Raw genomic sequence first — 25,292 nt, 5'->3', positions numbered from 1 at the left:
ATTTCCTTGTAACACATCACTAGCTGCTTCCAGGGATTTTCACATATTCTTAACAAAGAAAGAAAAAAGAGAACATGATAGACGCTCAGGCTATATATCACCTAATGCTGCATCCTGAGACCCACAGCCGTTTTTGATCTACTCCTATCTCCATTTAGAAGAAACAACCCATCTTAGCTACAAAAAACATTTTTTTAAAAAATGATAAATTGAATGTATCCTATCATCCCATCTTCCCAAATCCCCTCAAAGGTGTTAAGTAAAACATACAGTATTGTGTATCATGTTTGGTGAATATCCTTTCTGGAAAATTCCAACATATATACATTTTTTCCAAATGTGTGTTCAGCCTATACAATGCCATTGTGTAAATATTTGGTGGATACCCACCTCTTATCCTCAGAAAGGCTTCACACTATCTGACTGAAAATACCCAGGCTCATGTTAACTAGCCTCCCTTATCAAAGTCAGTTAGTCACTTCCCAGCTACTCACTGTTCTGGATAAGGATACGATTATCATCTTTGTAATTACGCAAATGTTTCCAGAGGAAAATCCTCACGATGCAATTTCTAGGTTAAAAGTGTGCAATTTTGAAAATGCATTCTATAGTGCCAAATTGGCCCTCAGCAATTGGATCCTCACGCGTTCCTTCCAACTATGTTTCAGAAACTGCTTCCCTCGAGCCCTGTTGTGCTACAATGACGATTCGTCCTTACCTGTCACCTGTGCCTCTTGCAGCTTCCCCAGCACTGACTGCCTCTCCACTACCACTTAGGACATGGTGTTCCTCTATAGCTTTTCTGCTGCATCCTTTACCATGATCAGTTCTCTGACACCTTCTACCTTTCCCCACAAATACTGTCCATATTTTACCCAATTTCTTTTTTTTTCTTTTTAATTTCAAGTCTGTTTTCTTTACAGTTTTGATCTTGGTAGACTGCTAAAACAAAGCAAGAAAACAGCTTGTTCCAACCCTAGGATTAGAAATTACAGTCAAGATATTGCCCAAACATTCTCCAGGATTTTCTCCCAAGTTTTTTAAGAATGTGCAAGTCTCTGATCCATCAGGAAAATATTTCATACAAAGCAGGAGGCAGAAAATTGAGTGTCTAAAGGTTTTGCCTGAAATCTTAAATAGATTATCCCTTTGGCCCTGATATGAAACACCATTTTTGTTAAATGTCTGGCTTCCCACACTTGAACTTGTCTGCTACTGGTTTTTCTCTTCTCGTTCACTGATTTACTACATCACCCTTGCTATGATTTATCTGTTGTCATACAAAAATGAAAATAAAACTGCAATTTAGCAACATGGTAAGGATATTCCCCACAGCTAATAATTTTCTTCCAAGGTATTGCTGTGCTTACCCATTTATTCTGCCATATAAACTTTATCAATACATCATGTTGTTGCCAAAAAGTTAAGATTACAATTGGAATTTTATTTTGACTACAAATTAATTTGGGAATAATTAATTTCTATGCAGTATTAAATCTCTCCATACCTTCATACCTTGCCATTAGAATTTATTTTCCTCATGAAAATGCTACATATGGAATGAATGATAATTTCTCTTCTTGCCTCCTCCCGCCACTCTTCCCTTACAGAAGTCTTTGTACCCGAGAGACACTCAGCTTTATAGTAGGAGGATTTCAGATGGGGGTTGTATCATAACTCCATGCAAGTTATATGCCTTGAGGAAATTGAATTCTTGTAGTTTTCTGCTATGGCGTAGAACAGTTAATATTTAGTTCTATAATCTTTTACCTGTTAGAATTGTAAATGTAAATAATTACAGTATTCTGTGTACTGTTATGTAGCATCATAAATGGTTTCCAATTTAGAATAATGCCAGAAGAAAACAAGGTATTTTCGTAAGATTCCATGAGATCAATGGATTTTCTATGCCAAAGCAAAGAAATCCAAAATCATGGGATAAGTGAACATCCTATTAGATTTTTTTTTCCTTACTAAACAAAATGCAGTATGACAGCCTCAATAAGTAAAGGTCATTTTCTGGCATCATCAATATTCTCTGCCAATTCACTTCTCCTGTGAACATTTATCTTGTATCCTTTCCATTTCTACCATCTCAACAAGCAAATGACTCAAAGTTGTAATTGAATTGATCACTAGAAATGAATGAATATGTATGTGAGTATCAACAGCAATTTGTATGCATTGAATACTCATCTCTAAGAAGTACCTTTCAGGTTTCTTTGAAATAAATTCCTCTCTCAACTCTCCCTGCTAAGTAGGAAGGCGAACACATTTATATGTGGGAGGACTGGAGAGAAAAATGGAGCTAGTCACCAAAACTGAAGTCCCCTTCCAGAGTACTTGAACATTGTCACCTGCTAAAATAACTACCAGATACACAGTGATGCTCAGCACAAACTGAAGAGAAACTGCACTCAAGGTGAAGATTTCTGAATGAAGCATGTAAAGTAGCATAGTCTACATGTTCTTATCACACAGTTTAGTGCAAACCAGAGTGTAGGGTTGAGTAGTTGTATTCGATACTAAGATGAGGCATGAAAATTCTCATATACTTAGAAATTTAGCTAGACTGTATGCACATTTAGCTACCTTTTAACTCTTATATCTTTTCCTTTTGTGATTTTTTTTTTCATTTAAATATGCTCCTTTGTTGAAACAAATACAGCTGTCAACTATAGTGGAAATTATTCCCACTGTAAATCATTCCCAATCACAAACTTTCAATAAAAGTTTTCAATAAAACTTTCAATAACTTTGTTGTAACTTTATTCAGTGCAAATTACCTTCCCAAGGAAAATATCAATTCAAAAATATTCATTTAAAAGCATAAGACAAATGTATAGGAAATTATAAATACATATATATGTGTACACACACACATATACATATACATATATACATATATATAAATCCCATGTACCCTTCTCCCAGTTTCCCCCAAGGTAATACCTGACATAATTATAGGGCATTATCAAAGCCAGGATATTGTCATTGGTACAATCCACAGACCTCATTCAGATTTCACCAAATTTCAGTGCGCACATCTAAGTGTATATTAGGTGAGGTTAGGGAGACCACAGTGGCTAATTTTATGCATTTTGCCACCTATGTAAAGGTGGTAAATATAATTGAAATATAGTGTTCTGTCACCATAGGCCTTCCCACTACTAGCTTTTTATAACCATACCCACCCGACCCCATTTCTAACTAGTAACAACTGCTAATCTATCATCCCTATAGTGTTATCGTTTCAAACTTGCTGTATATGGAATTGAACATCCTTTTGGCTCTTTCAGAAGTATAATAACATGAGATCCATTCAATTTATTGCAACCAATGGTTCATTCCTCTTGCTTGCTGAACAGTATTATATGGTATGTTTGTGTCAGTGTGTTTAACTATTCAACTCCTGCAGTACATCTGTTGTTTCCAGTTTAAAGGCTAAAAATAAAACTGTTAGGGATTTTCATTTACAGATTTTCAATATGACCACAGATTTCATTGCTCTGGTGTAAATGCTAAAGGGCACAGGGGGTGGGTTATAGAGTAAGAACATATTTAATTTTATTAAAAAATTTGGTTATTTTCAAGACTGACTCTCCCATTTTAAGTGCCGTCAATAATGTGTGCATGACTCCTTTTCTCCACATTCCAGCATGGACTGGATGCTACTATTTTGATTTTACTATGGCCATCACAATAGACACTTAGTCATTGAGCATCATTTCATGTGGTGATTTTCCATCTGTAACCACTCTTTCCGGGAAGTGAGCTCAGATTTTCTGCCCCTTTACTAATTGCACTGTTAGTGTTGTCACTGTTGAATTTTGAGAATTCATTATTCATTCCAGATCCAAACCTTTAGCCAACTATATAGTTTGTAACTATTTTCTCTGGATGTATAACTTCTCTTTCATTATCACAGGATATTTTGTGTAGCAAGTGTTTTAATTTTGGTGAGGTCCAATTATTCTTTCCTTTTATCAGTTCTTGGTGTCAGGTCTAAGAATTCTTCCTTAACCTCATGTCTTCAGGATATTTTCTTATACTTTCAATTGGGGTTTTCTATTTTATGTATATTTTGAGTTAAGTTTTATATACATCTGCAGTTTAGGTCAGTGTTCATTTTACCTGCCCCTCTTGCTGAAAGGTGAGATTTCCTCCACTGAATTACTCTCAAATCTTTGTGAAAAATCAATTGCTGGGCTCTCCCTGGTGGTGCAATGAGTTAAAGAACCACATTATGAAGCTCTCCAAGTCAGGTAGCACGAGTTTGATCCCCCACCAGGGAGCTGACCCACATGGCATGGCAGACCTCTCCTATCCTGCCTGCTGCTTCCCTCAGCAGCGTATTTCAGTGGATCTGCCTGTTCTGTCCCCCACTCTGTCTCTGGTGAATCCTCTCACCCACCACACCTCTTGCCAATACCCCAGTTTTATAAGCATAAATAAATACATCTTTAAAAAGAAGTTCTTGCTTATTTTATGAACCAGCAACCCCATTCCTAGGTATCTGCCCAAAAGACACAAAACCATTGATTCAAAAAGACATCTGCACTCCCATGTTTATTGCTGCTCTATTTACAATAGAAAAGACATGGAATCAACCCAAAGGCCCAAAAGTAGATGACTGGATTAAAAAGATGTGGTACGTATACATAATGAAGTATTACTCAGCAATCAAAAAGATAAACCTTTTGCAGCAACATGGATGGAGCTGTATCCTCTTTTTATTTTTGTCCAATGTTTCTCAATTTAATGATATTTTCATGACTCAATTTTTCAGTTAGTAATTTTTCTCACAGTTTTGTTGTCAATTCCATTATTTCTGCTCTTGTCTTTAAAATGTCCTTAAATATACTTAATTTGGGTTTACTTTGCTTTTACTTTTCTTGTTTTTCAAGACCTAGAGTTGAGAACTTTTCTTTCATTAATATATGTAAGTACTTAGTACTATAACTCCCTCTCTCTACTGCTTTCACTGTGCTCCCAAAAATGCTGGTAGGGCACATTTTTATTTTTATTTAATATTAAGTATCTTTTTAATTCCTTTGATATATCCTCTTTGATTCATAGATTATTAAAAGTTTGTTGCTCAATTTCCAAGTATGTGGAGATTTTCCTGTTGTCTTTCTGTACTAATTTTAGCTTGATTTCATTATAGTTAGAAAAATGTAAACTGTACGATGTGAATTAGTTTAAATACCTTAAAATTTGCCTTATGACTCAGAACAAGTCTTACCTCAATTTTTTTTGCCTAACCTTCAGAACCTTCCTCTGTTTATTAGCTGTGTAGTGTCCAGGAATTTTTAATTGTAAGAAGGAAGAATAGGAAGAATGTGGCTACTCCATCTTGGTTGGAATTAGAGATTCCTCTGTGTAGAGCCTTAAAAAAAACAGTTTCATTTAATCCTTTTTGTCTTCATGCTTTTTGGTTGTATTCTTGCTTATTAGCACTTCCACCAGTAAGAAAACAGTGAAATAAAAGGAGCTAGAAATTAAAATCAGTTCATTTCGCTACTCATCAGCAACTCTGGAAGTGGTTCAGTGAAGGCATCAGTTGAAACTACCTCCTAAAATGAGGTTTTCCAATAATCTGTGGGTGTTAATTATCCATTCAACCCAAGCCCTCAATTAGCAGTAGTGGAACACTAAGTCTTAGACCCCTTCACTACCTTCATTTTGCAGCTCTTCAAATACTTTCTAGAAGGAAACTGCCTTTTCATTCTCTGCTCACAAAGCCAGGTTGTTAAAAATCTGTATTGTAAAATTAAATACAAAATGAAAATGTCAAACTTTTTATCATGAAAACATGAAATATACTTTTAAAAGTTGCTTCATACCAAGCAAAGGGACCACTATTTTTGTAGCATATTCAATTAAAGAAGCAGCAGGTTGAACACACAGAGCAGACAAGTGTATCAAAATTAGCTAAAGTACGGGATCAGCATATATTTCAATATATATTCAACTATTGTTGATTACCAAAAAAAAAAAAGTAAACACAAGGGACTTGATAGTAAACTAACTTTAATAATTTGGAGAAGTAGAATTTCATGGAATATTTGACTTGTAAAAAATAGAAAACTGCTAGAGATATAACTACCTATTAAAGGCCATTAGGCAGGAAAGGTGATGAGCGATCAAAAGCACTGTTAAGATATGGTTAATCAGAAAAAACACATAATTTTTCTAAAAACTAATTGAACCTCAAAAGTATCATAAATTAAATTGTCCTAGGCTTATTTATTTTCAAATTTTATTCGGATAGAGACATTTTTGTAAGTTCTTCACATGGCAAAGCGGCATGTGGTCTTTTTCTTCTAAAATTGTGTATCATAAAATACAATTAGCATTTCAGAACAGTGAAATCTCTAAATTTTCATAATCTTTTACATTATGGAAGATTCGTGAACTACTTATGTTGAAACTTACATAATATTTTTGTAAGAGTTCTCCAAAATCTAAGTTACTTACAGTTTTCATTTTAGCAAATTTGAGGGATAAAAGAAATTTTTTGATGGTAAAGCTATATAGAATTCATGGGCTTCCTTCTCTCTTTTTTTTTTTAACAAAACACATTTTACAATTCATGTTAATCAAATATTAAAATATAATAATAACCTTTTAAATATCAACTGGCAACAATTTCATTGTGGATATTCAAAGCAGAAATGTACCGGAATGTGTCCAGAACAATTACAGATTGAAAGCTACATTGTTCCAAAGTCTATGGCTTCCAACTCCTGGAACAAGGCCCAACAGTAATAACAGCCATGATCAGATTTCTTTCAGTTTAAAGAGAGCTCTCTAGACATAGAAGGTCCTGAGATAAAGGATGTTAAAATAACAACCTCTCTACCTCCTCCGCCTGATTTGGAATTTAGGGTTAGCACTTTATTTTCATCATATCTCAATATCCTCAAAGTATCTTGGAAAAAAATTGATGCTGTTCTAACTCACCACCACCTTTGGGGGGCACCTTTCATTGCTTTTGATTCAGCATGCTAATAAATGAAGTTTGATCAGAACATGCATTTCACCAACACTTTTCTAGGAGTCCAACTGTTAAGTTTTTTTCTTTTTCTAGATAATTTTACGTACCTACATTTTTTTTTTAACTATAGAAGCTAAGCTCTTGTATCACACTCAGTAAACTAGGAGACCTTATCTCCAGCCTAGTTTTCTAATGTGCTGAGTAACCTGATTTCTAATGGGTATTGATAAGGAGGGAGGGTACTTACTAAGTTTATGCATTTACCTGACAGCACCCCTGTCCCTCTCCCCAAATGGTTATTCCATATAAAGTGGCTGGTTCTGAGGAGCTCACGTGCACGTGTACCTGTGGGGATGCATACGTGTGTGTGTGAAATGTTTTTTACCAGGGTTCACTTTCATAGTTCTTTGTTAACTGGATGCTTTGAAATAAATTTGAAATTTAAACAACTTAGTGTTAGGCAACCATAGACCAACTCTTCTCTAACACCCACTCTGGCTTTCTCATCTCTTTTCTAACATGTCGGCACCGGGGGGTGAAGATGATGACTTAGAAGAAAGGAGTCCAGGGCACACTTCCTACCAACTTACAGTTTCACAACTATGTCCTCACCATTTATCATTTGTTCTCTCTCTCTCTCTCTCTTTTTTTTTTAAAGATTTATTTACTTGCACATACAGAACTGGGGTACAGGCCAGAGGTGCAGGGGCAGTGAGAGGATTCACCAGAGACAGAGTGGGGAGCAGAACAAGCCGACTGATGAAGTACACTGCTGAGGGGAGCAGCAGGAGGGTCAGGAGAGGTCTGCAGCGCCATGTGGGTCACCTCCGGGGCAGGCGGGGATCAAACTCATGCGGAAGTGGTTTTAGCTTCTTAGTGCTGTGCTTTAATCCACTGCACCACCAGGGAGGGCCCTATCACTTGTTCTCTTTAATGAATATCTTTAAGGATCTATTCTTGTACTACTGTATTCTTTAAGTGAGTGATGGTTTCCTTAAAAAATAAAATGTGGGTCCTTTTCTATCTCTTGCCATCTTCACAATCGAAATGTCATCACCTCAATACTTCTTTTCAAAATATCTATTGATGAATGGCAGTGTGGGATGTACAGGAGTGAAGGCATACACAATATTTGCAGAGAGAGGAAATCTTGAAATGAAACCAATAGAAAGATTACAGGGGGGAAATACTAAATTTATGATAGGGATTAGAATGAGCTGGAGTTGGATAAACTAGGGCAAGTTGGCACATTGCGGGAAAGACTTTGCTATGAGCCTAGCTCTAAGATCCCCAGAGTAAGTCAGTCTTCAATTTATTACCAGAAAGAATTGGTAAGCCTTAGTAAACAATTTGATAGTGAACAAAGATAAAAATGATCTTAGGGTTGAGTCACAAGTACAAGTCTGGAAATCCAGTTAACAAAGAAATATGGAAGTGTGAACCCTGATAAAAACATTTCACACACACACGCATCCCACATGCACATGTGCTCCTCAGCACCAGCAGCAAGGGTATGATCAAGTGCTAAAGGATGACATCTGACTGAAAATAGTGTGCAGAAATATGTGGCCAAAGAAAATTCATAGTTAGGGACAGTGCAATCAAGGATAGGCCTTGGTGGATCTCATTAATGTACAAACATGTCCCTCTGTATTTTCCATACAAAGACTAAAGGAAAGAATCTAATGGAGAGGATGATGTTAAAAAGCAAACAGTGAAAACAGACAGAGAAGAAAATCAAACTGCAGAGCTCATATATCAAGATAAATTGGGGTATGGGTCCTCATGTGATGTCCACGCAGGATGAAATAAGCCTATGCTCTGAAAAATGTTGAGTTCACCAACCATTGGAAAGACAGGAAATGAGAACAGAAACCTTAAGGAGAATGAATGTACTGTGCGGTGCAGACAATTAAGATTAAGTACTAAAATTATTTAATGGGAGAATTTTTGTAGTAGGAGAGCTTTTTCTCCTAGTGATTTGCTTGTGGCACTTTGACTAACATTAGTTTCAAGGCTGGGAAAAGGAAAGTATAGCCTTGACGTTGAAAAGAACCTGGGAAGAGATTTCTTTAACCTCTGGGCTGAGACATACAGCCAGATGACTTAAGGCGGCATTGAAACTAAAATTTTTGCCAGGGCAGAAGGATGAGATAGAGGGATTAGGAGACTAGTAAAAAAGCATTTTCTCAATGACAGAATGGCACCTATGGTTAAAGGAAAAACAAGGCTCAGGAGCAGTTGAGAAATTTGGGGTCATTTTTGAATGGCTTTCACTAATGTGCTGCTATTTTTGAGTGTGATGGAAGGATTAGTAATCAGGGTCTTGAGGAAAAACGAATACCCATTCATCTCATGACCACGATGGAAAAATCCAAATTCATCCAAATAAATGTTAATGGCCTCTTAATGATTTTTTTTCCCTCTGAATCAATAGGCCAGACTTAGATCATATTAAATAATGTCTGATTTTTTTGTCATTAATCTCCAGAAAATAGTCCCCTCAAATGTTACTCATGTAAACAAACTCATCTAATGCTTCATTAAACAAAACCTCAGGTTATCAGGTTATTCATTAAACAGAACATCAGTTGTTCTCTTCCTATCAGTTTCCCCAGTGACACTCATGAGCACCCTACACCCAAGGGATACTTTTAGTGCTGAGGGCTCCTCCCAGATCGAGGTCTGCCTGCTCAGTCCACCCCATGTTCTTCTCAGCTGTTCACATACTCAAACACCCAAAGGGTGGGGGAGATCAGCTCAGTTACTGACATTAAATGTGAGAATAAGTTGAGATTAATGTTACTTGGTAGACTCTGATATATAGCTTTCTAAAACTGAATGTTTACCTATGATTTCACAGCTCCTAGGAATAAATTAATTTTTCCAACATCTTAGACTTTGTTTTTGAGCACATTCCAATTTTCTGTCATAAAATTGATTTGAGAAATTAGAATTAATTCTAGTTCATTCAAAACAATGAGTGCTCAGTTCCCTGCATGTAACCGAGCATAATCCCAAAAATAAAATTAAGATAAAATCAATTTTAATATGAAACCATATTATTTATTTTTCCTGTTATGTGAGATTTTGTTGAATAAAATGTTAAAATTAAGAACAGTTATGAGGAATTAATTCACATTTTGCTTTAAATCCTAATGTTTATGGCTATAGCTCTTCCATTAACTAAAGAAACAATATTCTAAAACATTAGATGTAGAACAGTTAATAAAAGTCTAAATCAAACAACCTTTCTTGAAAGTTACTTGGTTGCATGTATTAAACACCTTAAAATATTTATAATAATATTTTTTATTTAATAGTCCTACTTAGTAAAATATTTTCCAAGGAAATAACACGTAGTACATATAACAATTTATGGTAATGAGAATAGTCATACACTACTCATGTCTCCCTTTAAACCTAAAGTACTCAGGTAAAGTTGACAACAAGATATGTCAGCCAACGTAACAGTTGAACCAGAAACAGTCACAAAAGACAACAGAAGAATAATAACTAAGTGATTTAAGTTATTTAATAAATCAAAAAGGAAAACATATCATCTGTCTCTTTTCAGTTAGTTCCAATGTCAGTCTACAAATACAATGTGATTTGATAAGCCCGGAAATTTAAAAATCTATTCATATAGTCTAGTTTGGGTTTTGGGGCTTCAGATATGCTTCCATAAAAATCAACTTGCATATATACTACACAAAACTCCCCACGAGAAGTCCAGTACACATGGTCTATATTGTAATAACCATTAGAATAAGTATACATTAGGTAGAACATTTCCCTCGCACGTCAAAAATAGTGTTTTGCTGAGAATTATCATAAAATCAGTCCCTTCCACTACAGTCCCCTCGACCATCTCAATAGCCTCTACTGTCAGTGTAACAGGAATTCTTCATAGTTTCTTTCATTAAATGTCAGGGTTTTGTTGTGATTGTTGCTGTTTTTATAATTTTCATTGTAATGTAGTTAGTCACACAAGAAATATTCACACAGTTGTGATCTGGAAACATTCACACTGCATTATCTTCTAAGAGACGAAGCAAATAATCCTGCAATAGCCGAGATTGATTTATGTGTCCTTCCTCTGGTTAACTTACAGTTTCTATTAGTATTATACCATCAGTGGTCCCAAATTTTCTGTTTACACATTAATGCATAACCAAGCAGTCTTGGACAAAGGTTGGCATATCAGAAATTGGATGTCAATTAATAGACACCTGCTTTCCTGTCAGCCTACTTTTAACAAATTTCCTTCTGCTTTTCCAGTGAAGGATGTTGAAGAAAGGAGGCACGTACATCCCTTGCATTTGGCCTTTCCCCTTAACTTACACAAACCAGCTCATAACTATGATCTGTCCTATGAGTTGGCTTTACCCACTCATGCTCATTCAGTTACACTAGAATAAAGGTCTCCCCTTTCAATGCCTTAACTTTTCTAGAAGCTGCCATATACCTTTTTGCGTATAGAAGAGAAAAAACAAATCTAGGGAACGAATAAGTGGCTACCATTGTAAACAAATGATGCAGTCATAAGTTAAAGAAATCACTTATTTACTGTCTAAACTATGCTACCTTGTCCCCTAACCACAAACTACAATCCATTATTAACAGGATTCCATCCTCACCCACAGAGAAAAAATAGGAACTAAACACCTTGAAAATTATGAGTATGATATTTTTTGGATCACTGATTACACCCAAATTTGGTTTTAATCTGTAGCTTCTTAAATAATGTTCTATTTATTTATGAATTTTCATATCCACATTTTCCCTCTTACAGATTAAAACTAAGCAATTTTAAATATCTCATTTTACAGTTTCTAATCTTGATAAGTTAAATCTTTCACTTCTATACTCACACAGGTTTACATGCTCAGATTTTATAAGTAGGAAATTTGAAGCTAGGGGTCAAGGGAAAGGTACAACATGGTAATAATTATTTTTTGTAGAGTAGCCACTATATGTGAATTTTAACTTTAAGGTCTAAGCTTACAATTATCCACATTAAGTGCTGGTTTATCATCCCAAATATTCTGAATGCCATAATAGAGATGCCATTGATCAAGTCTGTCCTTTTACTTTGGACTAAATGATGAGATCGAGATTCAAATTATGTTGGAGCAGTATCACTGAAGATCCAAACATGGTACATGAATTACATGTATGGCAATTAAAAAAAATAATATGGACAATTTTATGCCCAATAACATTAAGAAAGATACTTCTAGATGGAATTATTTTTTTCTTCAGTGATAATGGAAAAGAGGTGCTTTCGACATAAACAAAGCATTTTGATAGTCCGTACAATTTCCCTCATAAATTAGTAATTCCAAATTCAGTTCAATAAAGCAAACACCACTGTGTTTGATATCTGAACATTAGTAAGCATGGATACATATTTTAAGTCTCAGCTTTTTATGGGCAAAACATCTGAGGCTCTGCATTCAGCATTAAGTTGCTTTTTAAAAAATGGTTCCGAGGATTTAGCCTGGGCACACTTTGAGTACAAGTTGTAAGCTACCATTTGGGCCGCCGAATAAACCACACATCGTATCAACTGACAAGAAGCAGTGACCTGTGCAAGGCAGATATCATAAACTCTAGAAAACACAAGAGCTGGAGGTAACTTACAGAATCCATTTTAACGCTTTTTGGTAAAAGGTCAAATTGATAACCCCTGAGTGCCAACAACTTGCCAATATTTTTATAACCCCCTTTCTGGGATCTGAGTGGTCTGACAAGCAAGCCTTTCCACTGCAAAGGAAGTCTTGCAACCGAGACCTCCTTTGCTCACTAAAGACAAAATAACCTGGAGAACTGAGAAAATTATCCAGATAATTAAAACTCCAAACAGTTTATAATAATAAAGTAAAATATCGAGCTTAGAGAATAACATTCTAGTCATAAAATAAAGAGAAGTTTTGAGACAATACAATGTAATGTTAAATAAAGTAAGCGTGGGAGATATGGCACAGATACAGACATAGATGTAAATATTTTGAAGATAAGAAACCTCATTTCAAAACCAGTTTTCTGTGTTTCTACATGCCAAAAACAAAAGAAACAAAACCTATTGTCCTCATGGTCCATCAGCATTTTAAAACCCCCTCTTTGAGCCTTTCTAGATCTACTTTGTATTTCTTGCCTATTATTACAAAATTTTTACAATCCCTGAGTCAAGCACATATCTTGATGGGGCCTCTATAGTGCTGATGAGCAAGACACCCTGCTGACAATAGTCCTGTGGCTTGTGGACCAGTCCAGAGAATATACCTGCTCTCAGGGCTTTGTCACAACTATTCATGAATGTGTAAAAATTCTTCATAGGATTGTAAAGTATTAGGAGAATTTTAGAGATGCCTTACTCTAGGACATAAACATGTTTATTTCTAGAAACCTTCCATCTAAGGAGAATCTTATTTTGCATATAAATATGAATAATATAAACTTACAGTACATTTTACATATATACACAAATTATACTATATAATGTCATTATACATAAAATACTGCATGTTGTAGTCATTACTTGTGTATGCATTGTAATATATTCAAAAGATAGAAATCAACCCTCCCTAGTGGGATATGGTACCAGAACTCTACTGCCACAAGCAGGAATCTCCAGGCTTTCAAAGACACCATCAAGAAACCACTGGCCCAGTACAGAAGCCTCAAGGAGCCACGTTTTGAAGCCACCTTGAGCCCAAGTGCCTTCTGCATCATCTCTTCCTCAAAACACACCTCTGTGCCTCTGTATCATTTACACTTGTAATATAAAAACAGGGCTTAAATACACAGGCTTCTCCCCAGTAAGACAAGGTTGGCTATTGTAGAAAAAAAGTACATCTGCTTTTTTAATCAATCTAAACATAACAGATGCTTAGTTTTTGTTTCCAGAAAATATCACCCATCCGTATAAGCACAGGTAGAGCTATTGGTCAACATTTTATCTTTCACCTGTGGGCCTGATGACCCAATGAGTCTTTCTTATCAGGAATCTTCTCAGGATCATCACTCACACCAAAGGGTCCTGCAGAGACCATTCTCATTTACTGGGTTAACCCTGCATTTTCCTGCACTGTGTTCTATAGAAAACTTCGTGGAAAGTATTACTGGTATGCCCCCCCCAGCTCCCCACAAAGAAGTCCCCAAATATAGTTTTGATATTTAATTCAACTCACTCATGGACATTTACAAAATCATGAACATACTAAAGAACCTGAGGAGTCCTGCAACAAAGAAACCTGATTTACATTTTTAACCTAATCACTACTATTATTTGAGCAGAAACACTTTGATGATGGGGCATACAAATATATTCTGTATAACTGCGTTCTCTTCAGGAATCCTTATATAAGCCACTGCCACAAGGAAATGACATACTCACAGGGAATTTTGGTGGCCAGGGCCAAAACAAATATTCAGAAATTAAAACTCATCCAACATCACAATTAAATGTGCCTTCATCCCCATGCGGTATCTGTAGAATATTTCACAGCATAAAGAAGAATGTAGCACAGCCAGTCCTGATATCCATACACTCTGCCACCTATTCCCAGTGGATACAGTTTGGAAAGGCAAAGCAAAGCGAGCACCAATGGTGAGAAATTATGCTTGGAGGACATTAGTTCTGTGGATCTTGTGGTCACTCCAAAACTGCCCAAGGGTCCTGGGCTAACAGTTTACATACCACTGGGCTAGACCAAGGGAATGGCATTGCTTCCCATAACTCAGATGTTTGTTTGTTTGCTTTTTAATGACAATTTCATAAAGCGCTGGTTAATATGACATAATAATAAAAAAAAGTAAAGGAATTAAACAAATCAAAGGCACAGCTTTACAAGCGTCATTTGCTACACATGTGCATTTAACAAATATTTACCAAACATTTTCTACACCATAGGCTTTGTTCTTGGTGAGTATTCTGGTCGGATTTTCAACCTGATATATGAAAGTATTGCTCAGATGGCTATTTAGAGTCAGCATGATTTTTTAAAAATGTGACATTTTTCAATTGTTGTTTCTTTTTAAAGCAACTTTGGGTTTCCATAGATTCACAAACACCCATGCAAACACTCACACACAGAGCATGTAATGAAGGTTCAGCCAGAAAATGTGTTCCTTCTATATTCATTAAAGTTTCCAGGGGTAAAATTTCATTCAAAAAAAATTAAATTGTAAGAGAACAGTGATAGCATGTTGAACAAATAAACATTGTTATGTATTCATCAGATATAGTTAAAATTATGCTTTCAACCAGTAGATTTTTGTCATCCTTTCATTAATTCCAAATAAAAACAAATGCATTTCCTATTATAAATCATCCCGTGAAGGTTAATAAATATTTTATATAAAATGAACTCCTTCATTACATAACTGGGATAACACATGCTGTTTTAATCAAAAGAATTCATACCTTCTTTCAAATTGAACAGAGACGTATGAATTAGAGTTCTAAAGAGGTGTGAGAGTCTCATATATCAGATGTAATCCTGTTCATTTTATATGTTAGTTCCATACACACAAAAGTTTTTTGTTAATTGTATTAATGCTTTTGTGATGCTTAAACTCAACAGGAAAATGCAAAGAGGAATAGGCACATGTGTTAATGCTGTTATTTCTACTCTATCCTAACTGCTTCCATTTCCTATCTTGGGTCTCCTGATAAGCAAGGAAGAGGGGAATTGTATAGGCTCAACCACAGAGCTCAGAGGCAAATTTGCTGTCTGTAATTGATTTATTGAGTAAATTGCCAAGAGATGAGGCCAAGCTTTGTCCTAGTCTTCCAACTTTGCAGCTAGAGGACTTGGGTATAGCTGGCATAGATTGCCCAGAAGTAGACTGTGCTGGAAAGCCAAGAAACAAGTGAAAAGCACTGAAGCTCTGCAGCACTGCTGAGCCTCCAAGGAAAGAGCAGACAGACCCATGAATCTCCATGCCAGGACAATCAGAACTTTCCTATCTTCTAGAAAAACTCAGCTCAGTTTACAAGTGGGCACACAAATTTGGATTTAACAAGGTCCTTGTGGCTGATCTTTGCAATACCCACACACACTACCCCTCACAGAGGCTGTGGTTTGCAATCCAATACTCTCCTTTCTGATTTGAAATCAACATAAACGTTCTTCAAGGAAGCAGTCATGGGTAACAGCTCTCGAGCACCTGCAGCCATTGGTATTTATGATGTAAACTTATACAAATTCTGGTTCAGCCCCCTAAGGTAAAAATTGTATACATCATAGTTAGCCTGTAAAAGATTCTTCTTGGTCATGAGTCCAAACGCTAGGTTATAAAAATCTTTCATTGGAGAGCTACCTATCTATTCATTCATGCACCTATACACATCATGTGTTCTTCATTTCAGCAAATACCAATCAGGCCCAGGCACTATCTAAGACTGCTCATAATGCAATCCTGTCTCATGGATTTAGAGTTTAATGGGGAGAGAAGCAGAGGGAAAAGATTTAGTAAATAGCAAAACCTGACAACATTTGAGACGATGATAAATCTCACCAGGGAATACTAAGATTTCATGAAAAAGTAGAATGGACAGAATCTAATTTTGAGAGTAGTAATGGAGAGTCACAGAAGGAGATGAAATCCTGTAAGCCCCTAACTGAGCATTTTTTATTACTCCATAGCGTAATGAAGTAGAAAGACCAACAACGCACCAATAAATCTAACCCAGTTTTGCCATGGAGCAAGTCAGAATTATTCTTGAGACTGTCTTCTCTTTTGATAAATGGAGTTGCCATTCACCAAATTCATCATCAGGTGTGATCATCAAATATGCCAAAACACCAGAAGCACTTTATAAACTGCAAAATGACACAAACTGTTAGTTGTCATCTCCATAAATTACACCTCCACATATATTGCAAAATGGTTTCAAAGATTCCAAATGGTGTGTAATCTTCATTTATTTATACCAAATGCTAGGTGGTATTCAAATGCAATGACACAATTGTCACATACATGACAGTATGTGTAATATGATACAGACCTCACATTAGAAGGAAGGAGTCTATCACTACAGAAGAAAAGAAGAGCTATCATGAATATCAGATTGTGCCAAATTAAGTATCAGATTCATACTGCATTCCTTGTTAAAATAGGGAATTTCTGTAACTGTATATAAGTAAGCTGATTTGCAACATTCATTCAAACCAACTACTTAATGTCTTCTGTGTACAGTTCACCTGAGCCTGAGACAGGCTTCTGCCAGAGGTCTTTCACAACAGAACAATGCATGTAAGATGCACTTTTAAGAGATGTAGCAACATAAGCTTTACAATCTCCCTGAGGGGAAGACAAAACACATTCTTTTTTCACTCTCTGTACCACTCCTTCTAATATTAAACACAAACCTCCTTTCATAAAGAGCATATTATGTAAGGTATTATTCTCATCCATCTCTGAAGTTCATTATATGCTTTCTTATCAGTGCCTCAGCATTGATGTATGATCATAACTTATGCATGAAACATACTGCCAGTGAAAAGTAATGTCCCCAATAAACAGTCTTACCTCTGAAATGCAGCAATCTGGAACCAAATGCCAACACACCCATGGACTTTACCCCAGGAGTGCCTTCCATGCAAGCAGTTTTCCAACCTCAACTGGGTCAGAGAAACACTTTTTTCCTTTCTGCTGAGTCATCCCCCAGCTTACTTTGTAATAAGAGAATTAAAACATTTCTTACCTTTCAAATGTGGTAACAATTCAGATGCAAACTCTGATTATATGCCCCAGGCCATTCCAGAAGAAATAAGTCAAGGATAGGTTTGTTGTCAACATGTGTTTTTGTGACTATGATTGTGTGGGTGTCTTTATCAAGATTTTCACTGTCAAGCTAATTCTTAGTGATCACTTGGGAATCAATTCTGCGGTCATGCTATAGGCAGTTGGAAGACTTGGAGGGTGGTAAATGACTTGCCTAAGGATAGAGGTTCTTAAAGATTTGGAAAAAGAACCCATGGTCCCCAATAACTCTAGGCTCTTTTATGTGTACTGCTTAGATCCCTGAGATTGAGCCACTCTTCCTGAGAACCTAGCAAGGTGCTGGTCATGGGATGCTCACTTAGCATTCACTATTAGCAAAGCAAGCTCCACACTGAAACGTGGGGAGAAAGGGTAGATTCATATAAATTTGACAGAGAAATGCCTCTAAGAATTATCCAAATCTCTGATCCCAGATCATTCTAGCAAAGATGATCCCTTCCTCTTTCCTACTGTTCTGAAAAGGAGAAAGGTATAAAGTGGCCATGCCAATGTGTGTATGTAAGGTTTTTGTACATTAGCAAATGGTGTCCATTTCCCAGTTACACAGTTCTAGTTTCTTAGGCTTTGATCAAACTATTTTCTCATGTACCACACTTATTTTACTCTGGGCACTTTAAAGAAATGGTTTTATATAAAAAAAAGAAATGTAACAAACACAAAAGAAATAACTGACCGTATGAACACATCTTATAACTAAGCATACACATTTTATGTAAAAGGAACCCATACTACAAAAAAGATAGTAATTGATGATTTATAGGCATGTAATAAAAAAACATCCTGTGGCTACATTTTCATTTGGGTTGAGCTAATTTTAATGAACTAATTAAGTATAAAGTAATAACAGTGTAAGTTAAATCATAGAAATTAGCATTCATAATACTAGAGTTTGAGCTTTATATCATTACTTCTTTATAGTTAATTAAGTAAATATGAAAATTTCTGTTCTAAATTAACAGCTCAAACAATGACATTCAAATTCTCAAACTTTAAAAAAAAAACTTATGACTCCTTTAAAATACTGCTTTCAAATTAAATTTTTCTCTGTTTTAAAAATGTGTTTATTTATGTATATAAGACCTGGGATACAGGCCAGAGGTATGGAGGGAGAGGATTCACCAGAGAGAGTGGAGGAGCATAACTGGTGAATCTACTGAAATACACTGTTAAGAGGAGCATCAGGTGAGACAGAAGAGGTCTGCTGCACCAGTGGGTCAGCTTCCTGGCCGGCCTGGGATTGAACTGATGCTGCCAGTGGCGGCCAGTAGCCTGACAGCACTGTCTTTCACCTAGAGCCCCTGAATTAAACTTTTCTAATTGTTTTATTTTTAATGTCCTTATAGTTTTTATTTTCCTTCTGTTTCCTATATTTTCAATAACTGTCCTCGGTTATATCTATCCATCAATTGATTCCACACAAGTTTGTCATACACTAGGATCAATGCTAAGTACCAAAATTATAGCACATATAATAATTCTAGTACACACTTTATTGCCATATATACAACCTTACTTATATATGCAGATTCATTAAATTTCAATCATTACTTAAACTTGCATAATTTAAAAGGTAAAATGGAATTTTAAAACAAGAACTAAGAGAAAGGATAAGTGATATAAAATATAGTGGCCTTTGATTTTTATCAGGTTAGTTAATTTTTTAAAAATGCATAAAAGGCGGCCCTCCCTGGTGGCGCAGCGGGTTAAAGCACAGCACTGAGAATCTGAAGCCACTTCCGTATGAGTTCAATTCCCGCCTGCCGCCTGCCCCGGAGGAGACCACATGGCGAGCCAGACCTCTCCTGACCCGCCCGCTGCTCCCCTCAGCAGTGTACTTCGTCGATCTGCCTGTTCTGCTCCCCACTCTGTCTCTGGTGAAGCCTCTCACCGCCCCTGAGCCTCTGGCCTGTACCCCAGTTCTGTATGAATAAATAAATAAATCTTTAAAAAAAAAAAAAACCTTAAAAAATGCATAAAAGGAAAGATTAGGAAAAAGATTAGGAAAAGTAGACTACCATCATTACACATCAAACAAGCTATAGAAAATAAAATATCAAAATACTCAACTCCATTCTTAGATTATTTCTACAAAACACCACAATGCATGAGAGTACATAAGTGTGTATGCATAAGGTACCTATGTATTTGTTTATTAAGTCAGAGTCATTATTTGGAGAATCAGCTCTCTGTACTGTTTGTGCTTTATGATCATTAAGAAAGAAAAGCAACGTGTCATGTCTGCTGTCATTCTTTTTAATCATCCCCAAAAGTTCATGAACGAGTATACATGTCCCACTTTGAAGGACACTTGTTTTACATATTCTTAAGTCCAAATATAGTGAACTTTTTATATATTTTTTAAATAGACATTTTCAAAAATATATCTATGACAGCTTTAGCAGAAAATTTCAAGGAATGCTCTTCCATGACTATATATTTTCTAAGTCTTTTTGCAAATGTCACTCTTCTACCTCAGTATCCTCACTTCTCTATCTAAATTTACATTCTGGCTGAAATGTTCATTCTAAACCACATGTCAGTCACCAGCTTAAGAACATTTATTTATAGGCCTTTTATTTCTTGAAAAGTAGCATCTGACGCCATTGGCATGGCAGAGAAGGGCCTAGGTGAACGGGGTCTGTCCTCCCTTTCCAGCTTCATCTTTGAAATCAATGTCTCACAATCTCTGATACTCTTATCTATCTGTTCATATATTTGCCACTTCCTTCCCTAACCCAGAATATTCTTCTCATCCTCCTCATCTATGCCAACCTCTACCCTTCTCATTCAAACAAAATTTCTTTTCATGAAACTTTTCAAGCCAGAAATGATCTCCCTTCTTCCCTCCTTCTTTCTCTCCCAGGTTCCTTTATCTTCCTCCAGTCTTCACTTCACTCCTTTTTTATGTGCCCCTTTCTTGTGTTCCTCTGAAGGAACTTAACACATCCTACTTTTTGTTATAAGCATTTGAATTTCTCTTTTAATAGTCCTTAAAGCAAAACTGTTCCTTATTTAGTTTATAAGCTTTTAATACTTAGTTTTTTTGTGTTAGTAAAGTGATTAAGAAAGCTCATAAATAGAATTTCTTATTTTTAAGCAACATGACTGAGTGACAGCTCTAAACGCATGCTCATATATTACCTTATCTTTCCCAATAAAATGGGACTATCAAAATGAACACTTAATCATTGCATTCTTAATTTCCTTTAATAATAGATTAAATCATAACCATGATCATGAGCATATATGTTAAGGGAAACTGGACCTTTCTAGAGCCTGATGTTAACCAAAGCACTATGGAAGATATTTCAAATGGCCTCTGTCCAATGGCCTTCAAGCTCCAATTGTACTAAACCCCAATTTTTGTTTACAATAATTTATGTTTATGGAACCAGGAAAACTATCATCATGAGAATGCAAAAATAAAAAAAAAATCACAAAAGTATACCAAGCCTGAATTATGTCACTGATTTTGGGATAATTCAATATTATAACTTGCACTTTCCACTTGTCTTTCTATTATTGGGTCCAGGGATAATTGGGACACCTCCATTAACAGTGCATGAATTAACAACTATTGATCAAGTTTTTGAAGATATCAATATGAACATGTTGCCAAAACAATTGCATCACGAAGTTTAAAAATTTACTCAGAGAAAACTTACAACATTCTGCAAGAACACATTCTCATTCCTCTGGCTGTTTTAATGTTCTATAGAGTTCTTAAATGGTCACACCAATATATTTCTTTCATTTGAAATCCAATACAAAAATTTTGACATAATGATCCACTCAATAGTCAACTAACATCTATAGAAATTATTCTTTTCTAAAGAATGTCAAGTTTCCAATTGGGAAAATCACATATTACAGAGAGTAGATATTGAGTATATTAATTTCTTTCCTTAAGATCATAAAACATACCCTCAGGACAGAACTACTTTTATTAAATTACAAAAAGTAAAATATACTTATACTTAAAATTAATTTTATATGTGAAGTCATTCCTTCTGTGTTTCTTGCTAACACTGTTATTGTTATAATACTTTGCATGTACATTATAATATATTGAAAGAAGGATATTTTTAAAGACACATAATTTCAAAATCTTTAGGTTAAAATTTAAAAAGTGGAAATAGTTTCTTCTAGTCAAAGATTTATTCCTACAAATCTACACTAGCATATACTTCTAAATACATTACAATAAGGTCTATTTACTATTTTAGTTTATTTTTAAACTACACCCAACACTCGACTCCATACCAGGAAGATCAGAATCTCTTAAAGTGAAGAGGAAATTGGGAGTATGCTTTTGAAGCCAGTTTTTCCATCTGACGCTCATGTACACTATAGAGACATACAGAGTTTCTGAAATCATGCCTCAATGTACTCCCACTGTTATCTGTTGGAAAGAAAAGTTGCCAAATGATTTCTTCTTAAAAATGGTGCTTTCAAGTCTTCCTTCTTACAATTCCCAAAGTGTCATCCAGGAGAAAAAAAAATAAGCCTACTTCCAAATTCCATGTATTTTAACTCAATTAATAAATGAAAGGATCGTTTTTCTCTATGTTCCCTGTTGTGCTGAAGAGTCCCAAGCAAAAAGTCTGTGACACCCACTTCACACTCTGGTACAGAGACCGACCGCTTTTCACAGGTCAGAATTTGGATCCTGTCAGCATTAACATGCCCCTAAGAGAGACTTACTAGCCTTGAAATCTCCAGGCATAGTCAGCCCTTCAGAGAGTTCTCCTGCAGCACAGGCCCACCAGTTCAAGGAACAGCCAAGGCCACTTCAGTACCTTGGACAGCGGTCGACGGAGCCCGGTTATACGTTTCACTGTTCAAGAGTTTGCCTCCAGCAAAGTATCTGAGTCCAAGGGAAAGGATCTGAGATATCCCAGAAATACAGACCACCGCCCTTCGTTCTCTCCAACTGCCAGCATCTCTTTCCAGAAGACGACAAAGGAAATCGTAAGTACCTCTTAACTAGTCTATGATTCACCCCACAACTCGCTTCTCTTCCCCTTCCCAGTGGCCTGTTGCTAAGGAGGCAAGACAACACTTAGGAAACCTCCGGACCAGGTGACAGACCACAGAGGAACTAAGAACACGAGGGCGGCCGTGACAGCGGAGCGCTAGGCCAACCCAGGACCCCTTCCGCAGGAAGGGTGCGCTCTTCGCACAGCTCCGACGCCAACGACGCCCACCGCGCGCACCCAGCGGGTGGAGGGAACCGCGCGAGCTAGAAGCTGGCACCCTGGAGCGCCGCTCCCTCTGCCGGGCCAGGAAGCTCGACCCCGCAGAAAAGGCTTCTGGCCCAGCCTTGTGGACGCCTGTGCGCCCAGACAGCCTGGCAGGAGCTAGAAGGAAGCCCTGAGGAGGGCGGGCACTCACCATGTTGACTTCGGAAACCATGTCTATGCTGGCGATGTCGATGTTCATCCCCACGCAGACTGGGGGACCTGCAGAAAGCGCACAACGCGGTGATCAACCAGACTTGAGCAAGGGGCGCGGGTGGCTCTATGGATGCCGGCGGCAGGGAGAGGGACGGTATCTGAGGAGGGGTCGCCAGGGTAGCGCTTCCCACCCCACCCCCCCCCATTCCGCCGCAGCTAGGCGGAAGCGGCCCCCGCCTCCCTTCTCCACCCAGGCCGCCAGCGCTGTGGGTTGCTCTTCCCGCAGCGGCCGCGCGCACCCCACTTACCCCCGAAGTCGGGTCTTAGGCGAATGTCGTAGCCTTTCAACAGCTTGTCTACCGTCTCCTTCACAAAGGACATGTTTCCAGGATCGTTCACGCTGGGGGAGGGAGCAAGGGGCACAGAGATCAGCATCAGGCGGCAGCTCAGCTGCCAGCGCCGGGCGCGCACACCCTCGCGCCTTGCCCGCTGCCCGGCCCGCTTCCAGTCAACCCACCCGCGACCCTACCTCTGGGCGCAGCACACCACTGCCACCAGCACTGGGGCCGAGAAGATGCCAAAAAGCCTTCCTCCCGCAAAGCCCCACATCCCTCCGCCGCGCCCCGGCACGGGGGAGGGGGCGCCCCGCCGCCGTCGCGACCCGCAGCCGGGGCTGCTCCTGCTGCTGCCGCCGCCGCCGCCGCCGCGCTGGCCCCGAGCGGAGGAGGGCGGAGGGGGAGGGGGAGGGTGGAGGGGGAGGAGCGGGCGCGGGGAGAGGAGGAGCAGCGGGAGCGGGAGCAGAGGGAGGAGGAGGAGGCTGGGTGAGCTGGAGGCGGAGCCCGCTGCGCAGCGCTCCCTACCCTCCCCTGCGCACAGCGCGGTTGGGTGGCCACGGCCCTTGGTGCTCCCTCCAGCCCCAGCCACTGAACCCGAACCCGGGGACGGTGAGGTGTAAGTGTTGGTCCCGGCTAGGGAGGGTTGGCAGGAGCTGCGGCTGCGCGGCTCGGGGTAGGGCCGGAGTCCACCGAAACGCCAGCTCCCCTAGGTTCCCTGACACCTGGCAAGGGAGAGGACCGGGGGCGACCAAGACACCGGCGGAATTGGTTAGGGAAAAGCTCTTCGCTTTCTCCCGCCCCCTCCCGGATCCGATCTCCTCACTACGACCCCACCACCACCACCACCCAGCTGCGGCGCAGGCTAAGTGCCAGTGGGTGCAGTGCTGTGCCCGTGCTCGCCGGTCTACCGGCTGCAGCGTCTGGAAGGAAGCTGCGGTGCCCAGGAAAGCCCCCTACCTCACCTGTGGGGCTCAGAGCCTCGAGTCCCCAGAGTCCAGGACAGCCAGATTGGCAGCAGCAGGGCCAGGAGACCTGAGCACATGGCGCTGCTCTTCCGATTTAACCTGGGTGGGATCAGCTCTCCCCAGTCACGGAGCATTCAAACGGCGACGCGGGGATCCCCGCCCCTGCCCCCACCCGTGGGCTTTCCCGCCTGACCCATCTTCTATCTTCCGGTCCCTTGCATGGCGGACCGATTAATTATTTATGCGAGAAACCCGTTTTTTTTTAAATATCTGTTCTTTAAACTACTCCTATTACCTTCACTCCTGAACACCTCTTGTGAGCACTGGGTCCTCCTCCCTCACATAAATACATTTATAATGAATGCTAAAGTGATGCCTGGAAATGCGTATTTTATTATCAGTAAGCAGAGGTTTGAATTAAACAAGAAGACCCTTGTCATTTCAGGGATATGAAAACAGCCTGCCTTTCTGGGGCTGCTTGGTGCTGTCCATGGTTCTTAAGATAGGGTGAGGAACTCTGCGGTTTCTCTGACAGGCCCCATATTTGGTTCTCCTTAGAAGACTGCTCACGCCTTGACCAAGTTACAGTCCTACGTATGCCGCAGTCCATCCTATTTTGCCTGTTACCACTGTGAATATAAGGGGTGTCTGCATACCCATGGCCATAGAGGGTGTCTGCACAACCACAGCCATAGACTGTATATTTTTCTTTTGTGAAGTTTCTCTGTGCCTCAGACTTCTCATATGGAAGAAGATGGTTACACAATTCTACTTGTGGTCAACCAACAAAACCTACAAG

The 25,292-nt window shown here is 38.4% G+C and overlaps 1 protein-coding gene across 1 annotated transcript in view; it reads right to left on the bottom strand.

Annotated features, from left to right (window-relative positions):
- Window positions 1-23,907, bottom strand: part of GABRB3 (gamma-aminobutyric acid (GABA) A receptor, beta 3) — a 150,494-nt gene extending 126,587 nt beyond the window's left edge. The window contains exons 1-3 of the mRNA XM_004693066.2: window positions 23,723-23,907; window positions 23,502-23,593; window positions 23,192-23,259 (exon numbers count right to left, since the gene is read on the bottom strand). Coding sequence (XP_004693123.1) covers window positions 23,192-23,259; window positions 23,502-23,593; window positions 23,723-23,802 — 240 coding nt within the window. The 5' untranslated portion in view covers window positions 23,803-23,907. The remainder of the gene's footprint in view (window positions 1-23,191; window positions 23,260-23,501; window positions 23,594-23,722) is intronic.
- Window positions 23,908-25,292: the final 1,385 nt, after the last annotated feature.

This window comes from Condylura cristata, unplaced genomic scaffold (genome assembly GCF_000260355.1).
Source record: "Condylura cristata isolate star-nosed mole 26May11 unplaced genomic scaffold, ConCri1.0 scaffold00035, whole genome shotgun sequence".
Classification (NCBI taxonomy): domain Eukaryota; kingdom Metazoa; phylum Chordata; class Mammalia; order Eulipotyphla; family Talpidae; genus Condylura; species Condylura cristata.
This window is presented reverse-complemented; position numbering and strand designations above follow the sequence as displayed.